We start from the raw sequence: 6,732 nt of genomic DNA, 5'->3' as shown, positions 1-6,732 counted from the left end.
TTGGGGTCTGCAGATGTAGGGAGCTTTAAAAAACATAGGCCGGGTGCGGTGGCTCACGCCTGTAATCCTGGCCCTCTGGGAGGCTGAGGCTGGCGGATTGCTCGAGGTCAGGAGTTTGAAACCAGCCTGAGCGAGACCCCGTCTCTACCAAAAATAGAAAGAAATTAATTGACCAGCTAAAAATATATATACAAAAAATTAGCTGAGCATGATGGCGCATGCCTGTAGTCCTAGCTACTTGGGAAGCTGAGGCAGCAGGATTGCTTGAACCCAGGAGATTGAGGTTGCTGTGAGCTAGGCTGACGCCATGGCACTCACTCTAGCCTGGGCAACAAAGTGAGACTCTGTCTCAAAAAACAAACAAACAAAAAAACATGTAGCAAAAGAGAAGCTGAACAGGCCCAGAGCTCAGGGGAGTAAAGGAGAGGCTGGTGAGCTTGTGGGGCTGACACTCCCAATTGACCTCACCAGTACCCTTTCCTCTTCTTCTTCTTCTTTTTTTTTTTTTTTTTTTGAGCAACAGGAAATACCAGTAGAAATTTACCATCCCTATTCTCAAGCTTTGTTAGAGAGATCATTGCTGGCTTTGAAGGTGGAGGAGGGGGCCACTGGCCAAGGAATGTGGATGACCTCTAGAAGCCGAGTGTGGCCCTTGGTTGACAGCTAGTAAGGAAATGGATCTTGGTCCCATAATTGCAAGAAACTGAATTCTGCCAACATCCTAAATGAGCAAGGAAACAGGTTCTCCCCTAGAACCTACAAAAAGGAATACAGTTCTGTGGGCATCTTGATTTTGGCCTGGTGCCTCCATGTAAGACTTCTGACATACAGAGCTGTAAGATAGCTGTGTGTGTTGGCTAAGCTAAATTTGTGGTATTTTGTTATGGCAGCAATAGAAAGCCAGTACAGGGTTGGTGGGAGTTTTGCTTCTTACATCCTAGAGAATAAAGAAGACAGGAGCTGCTATGGAATGCAATTGGAAAAGCTGGCTACATTGATAATTTGTAATTGACATGGATATAGTCGCCTTGAATTCCTTCAGATCTGGGAAATACCATCTGGACTTCACATCTCCTGATGACCCCAGGAGGTACATAATCCTGACAAGCTGGTGGACCTGTACGAGCCCTTCATCAGGGAAAACCCAGTGGTGTCCTATCAAAGATTCCTTTGAGTGTAGTGATTGGGAAGCTTGGGAGAAGTTCATTGCTAATGCATGTCTCCAGGAGGTAGGGAATGATCTCACAGTGACTAACTCAAGGCATGTTGCTAAGGTTGTGGATAAGAATTCATGCAACTTTCTCTAGTTTCTAGTGGACCAGGTTGGCATACAAGCTGGTCTGGTTCAATAGATAAATTCATCATGACTCATTACTCAAGATGTTTTTATTGTCAACTGGTGGTGAGACACTGCACTGGACAGATAACACAGGGACACCTTGCTGGTTAAAATCCTTGGTCAGGTACAAAGAACTCATATTTATGGAAATAAGTCATAGCCAATTAGGCATTCAGCAGGAAAGCCCCTGAAATTTTTAAGCACTAGCCAGTTGAGTAGATTTCTCCTCCTGAACTAAACACGGGCAGCTCAAGGCATCAGACCAAAAGGCATAGGGGCTCTGATAGTTAATTCCTTTATCCATCATGACATTCTCAGTGCCTCATTAAAATTGCTGTGCTAGAAGCCAAATTTGATCAGCTGGAACCCCATTGGAGGTCCTAGCCTTGTAATCACATCTTTTTTCTCACCTTTCTCCCATATTAGGTGGGTGGGTAGTGATAGTAGAGTTTCTGAGGTGTCAATAAGCAAGAGTTTTTCTTGTAAAATAAAGTATTTAGGAATACTTGTCTCTCCCCTCCCTTCCCCACCTTCCAAAGAAGCATCTCCTCCTCAGAGATTCAGCTTCAATAGGTCTGAGGTGGTGCCTGGAAAACTACATTTTTTTTTTTTACTTTTCAGACCTTGTATCATATTTTATTTTATTTATTTGTTTTTATTTTAGCATATTATGGGGGTACAAATGTTTAGGTTACGTATATTGCCTTGCTCCCCCCTCTGTCAGAGCTTCAAGCATGTCCATCCCCCAGATAGTGCGCACTGCACTCATTATGTATGTATATACCCATCCCCTCCTCCCCCACCCCCGCCATCTGCCCAACGCCTGATAAATGTTATTCCTATATGTCCACCTAGGTGTTGATCAGTGAAACCAATTTGCTTGTCAGTACATGTGGTGCTTATTTTTCCATTCTTGGGATACTTCTCTTAGTAGAATGGGTTCAAGCTCTACCCAGGAAAATACAAAAGGTGCTATATCACCATTGTTTCTTAAAGCTGAATAGTACTCCATGGTATACATATATCACATTTTATTAATCCACTCATGTATTGATGGGCACTTGGGTTGTTTCCACATCTTTGCAATTGTGAATTGTGCTGCTATAAACATACAAGTGCAGATGTCTTCTTTATAGAATGTCTTTTGTTCTTTTGGGTAGATGCCCAGTAATGGGATTGCTGGAAGAAATGGTAGATCTACTTGTATCACTTTAAGGTATCTCCATATTATTTTCCACAGAGTTTGCACTAGTTTGCAGCCCCACCAGCAGTGTAGGAGCGTTTGTATCTCTCTGCATCCATGCCAATATTTATTGTTTTGGGACTTTTTGATAAAAGCCATTCTCACTGGAAATAAGTGATATCTCATTGTGGTTTTGATTTGTATTTCCCTGATGATTAGAGATGTTGAGCATTTTTTCATATGTTTCTTGGCCATTATTCTGTCTTCTTTTGAAAAGTTTCTGTTCATGTCCTTTGCCTACTTTTTGATAGGGTTTGATTTTTTCTTGCTGATTTTTGTGAGTTCTAAATAGATTCTAGTTATCAGCCCTTTATCAGATGTGTAGCTTGCAAAAATTTTCTCCCATTCTGTAGGTTGTCTGTTTGCTTTTGTGACAGTTCCTTTGGCTGTGCAGAAGCTTTTTAATTTGATCAGGTCCCATTTATTTATTTTTGTTGTTGCTGTGATTCCCTTTGGGGTCTTCTGGAAAACTACATTTTAAAAAAAGGCACACTTGGTGATTATGATATAGCCATTAGAGTAGCCAGCATTTAGGACCTCTGACTTACATAAACCAGTTGTAATTTATTCTGAAACATAAAGCTTAGACTGTGGTAGATGATTTGATCTTGGTCAAATTGCTAAGTTTGTGGGAGGACAACAAAAATGAAAAAAAATGAGTATAACTTTGGTATCTGCCTTCTAGAGGCTCATAATCTAGTCCAAGAGACAAAGGCATAGGCATAGAAGAATCTAGAAAAGAATTGTGGGTAAGTTGAGTGTGAACTTTATAGGATGGATGGGACTTCTGGTGGAGATGGGGAATTAGAAAAAGACCATACTTATGAGCCCTGAGGGATTTTTACTTGGAAATTATCAAACAAAAATGTTGAAAGTATAATAGCAACTATACTCTGGATCAACCTAGACTTAATAATTGTTAAATTTTTGCCTTGTTGCTCTTTATTTGTACATCTCCCTTTTTTCTTTTGAAATCTTTTGAAAATAAGTTGTTAATATCATGGCACTTCACCTGAATATTTCAGCATTCACCTTCTAAAAATAAGGACATTTGTCTATGTAAGTACAATATCATTAAAACAACTGGAGTACAATTTTATAATACCTCATATCCAGTCCATTCTCATTTTTGCTTTAGAAACCTTTATCTTCCTTTACCTCCCTGAATATACAGTTTTCTAGGGCACTTGTTATCCCATTGCAATGGCTATTCTAGAATAAACATCATTTTCTTTTAGAGCTTCTTCCTCTCTGTTGTTTAGGTTGACAAGGGATATGCCAAGTAGTAGCTTGAGAGCAGCAGTTAATTCTGCTTTTGAAGTATGTGTATGGGGTTATAAGACTTAACCAAACATTTGTCCACCCATAATATCCTGAAATAAAAAAATATATAAAATTTAAAAAAAGATTTAAAAAGACTTAACTGAAAGCTGATGTTTGAGCTGGTACTTGAATAAAAGAATAGATTCCAGAAAAAATAACAAATAATTGAAAGAATGGTCTTGCCAACAGGCTAACGAACAAATTTCTAATTGGCAGCTACTTAGAGAAGCATAAGCCTTTCCTCTAAGGTTAGTAACATGAATATCTCTCCTACAGAGATGTTTACCTAGAAATTTTAAAAAGCTGAGCAAAACAAAAGAAGGTACAAATCTTCATTAATATTTGCAGGGGTGGTCAATTCACACTCCAAAAGGGAAAAATGTTCCTGGGAGAGGGGAGGAAAGGGTAGATTATCTGATGGACTGTCACCAAAAATTCACTGCCTGTAAAAAAGGTTTTTTTGAGTATTGTTTAAACAGCCTTGAAAAGTTCCTGAGCAGACAATAGGGGTGCAAACTCCCTGCTCCAGCTCTTTGCCTAAGTTTCTTCCAAAAAATCCCCAGATTTCAAGGACTCAGATAAGCCAGCCTTACAGAAAAAGAAAAAAGAAATAAAGAACTCCCTGACATCTCGAAGCCGTTTTTGTTATCAGTCTGCTGAAACAGAGAGAGACAGAGAGAGAGAGAAAAAAAAGGCCATTTTTACCCTTTAAAAGCACCAAGCAACTTTCCTCACTTCCTGACATTTCCTTCCTCCCTGTCGTGCCAGTTTCTCTCTTTCTCATTCTCTCTCTCTCACTCTCTCTGTCTTGAAAATAAATAAACTTTTACTTTTGTATATCCTGATCACTGAGAATTCTTTCTTCCCCATGGTATGGACTTCACACCCTAACAATAATGATCCTAACATAGGAAAGTGCATTTTGGAGGCCCTCGGTTTCCATAGTAAGCAATTAAGATTTTGTGGCTAATAAGTTCTAGAAATTTCTGGTTTTGTTTGTTTTTAATGGTAAAATTATTCTAATACTGTGGCAGTAAAAGGAATGGGTGACAGGAGACTGGGAGATCCATGAGTAAGCCATTACAGTCACCTGTGCGTGAGATGTCCCAAACTAGGTTCAGATATTTAGGGTTAAAATTTAAAAACATCTGAATTTTTAAGATTTTGTGGATGCGACATTGCTACATCAAATGAGTTTGGAATATACAGGTTTAGGAGGGAAGATGCATATTGCACTGTGTATGTGAATGTTGTGTTTTGTGTCTGTATAGCAATCGGGTAAAGATGTCCAAGTAGAACGTCGGCACTGTGACATCTGGAGCCCAGGGGACAGTGTACAGGAAGTGACGATTGATACTGTAAATCTCCTAAAAAGAACTGGTGCAGGGAGAAGAGGGCTCACGATTAAAGGGCAAACAAGACAATGAACTTAAGTAGTTTAATCACGGTGCTGAGGAGCCTTGCTCTCCACCAGCGTGCTCTGACCTTCTTCTACAGGAGACTGAAATGCCTAGCAAGTGCTTGCAGCTGACCCTCCATGGTAGCTAAATTCGCACACCCCCAAAGCCAGTACCCTTTCGCCGCCCCTGCGCAGGGGCCAGGCCTGCACTGGTCACGTGCGGCTGCGCGCGCGGGAAAAGCACCCCGAGGGTCGCGCTTGCGCAGTAGCGGTCGTGGGCTGTCGGTTAGGCGGTAACAGGCCGGGAGGATGGAAGGATGGAGCCGCCCCGAGAGACAAGTAGGCCTGCCAACACAACTGAGAACCGTGGCGGGCGGGCCCCTTCGCTGTACACCGTACCTGTTCTTCCGAGAAGTCCCTATGGCAACCCAGACAATGTAAGAGGGTCAGAAGTCTCTTCCATCCAAGTAACCCAGGACCGTGGCAAGACGCCCAAGGACAAGGGCAAAGAGGGCACCGGGAACCGGCTCCTGAACGTGAGTCGGGGGTCCCGGCCGCAGCAGGAGGCGAGGGCCCCCAGAGTGTGCCCCCTACCCAACCGCCTGGAGGATGGGAAAGGGATTAAGGGGTCAGTGCCTGCGGATTGAGGGAGGCCTGCCCTGAATTGGAAGGTGCTAATAATACCTGAGGAAGAGTTTACTTGTGGGACCTTGGGCATTTATTTAACTTGTCAGAGCCTTGTTTTATTAACTGTTAAATGAAGACAACAATTACTGCCTACCTAACTTAAAGGATAACTGAAGGAGATAATGATATGAAGTGCTTAGCACAATAGAAAGAACAAAGAGTCAATAAAAGTTAACTGCGGTCATCATCATTATATGGATTTCATTTATATGATTAAAGAGCTAAACTCCAGAAACTTTACTTACCCTTGTTTTATTCTTGAGGTTCGCACAGACTAAACCCACAGCAGCAAATCTGCATTATGTCTGCAAAGAGATGAGTTTACCACTGTATTTAGTGGTATCACTAGAGCATGGAAACCTAAATGGCAAAGGGAAATCAAATTGAAACTCACTGTTTCCAAGTTGTTAGAGGATACTAGGAAATTTTACATCCTCTGTTGCTCTTCAGTTATTAAGAAATAGAACAGATAAAAGTATTTATCAGGAAACAAATGGCATGCAAGAAGATGATGTCCTTCTCTGTAAAATTAAGGAGTTGAATTACCTGATTTCTAAGCTATCCTCCTAATTCCAAAAATTTAGAATACTCTTGAAGTATTGTTATGATAAAGTGATAGTATATTAGGTGTTAGCTATAGGATAATAGGAAAAATCACAAAGGTTGTATAAGAGAGATATGCTTAGACATCTAGGCCACAGAATGTTTTTGTTGTGTGTCCTCTTAAGGAATTTGGACTTT

General features: G+C 41.0%; 1 protein-coding gene across 3 annotated transcripts in view; it reads left to right on the top strand.

Annotated features, from left to right (window-relative positions):
- The first annotated feature begins 5,552 nt into the window (after positions 1-5,552).
- CATSPERT (catsper channel auxiliary subunit tau) overlaps positions 5,553-6,732 on the top strand; it is a 185,603-nt gene continuing 184,423 nt past the window's right edge. For 2 of the 3 annotated variants that reach the window (XM_012738994.3, XM_012738993.3), the window contains exon 1: positions 5,553-5,840. In XM_012738994.3, the coding sequence (XP_012594448.1) occupies positions 5,622-5,840 (219 nt within the window). In that variant the 5' untranslated portion in view covers positions 5,553-5,621. The remainder of the gene's footprint in view (positions 5,841-6,732) is intronic. The other variant, XM_076005813.1, reaches the window with a different exon arrangement.

Source organism: Microcebus murinus, chromosome 8, assembly GCF_040939455.1.
Source record: "Microcebus murinus isolate Inina chromosome 8, M.murinus_Inina_mat1.0, whole genome shotgun sequence".
NCBI classification, from domain to species: domain Eukaryota; kingdom Metazoa; phylum Chordata; class Mammalia; order Primates; family Cheirogaleidae; genus Microcebus; species Microcebus murinus.
The sequence above is the reverse complement of the archived record's forward strand: the minus strand, read 5'-3'. Positions and strand labels throughout refer to the sequence as shown.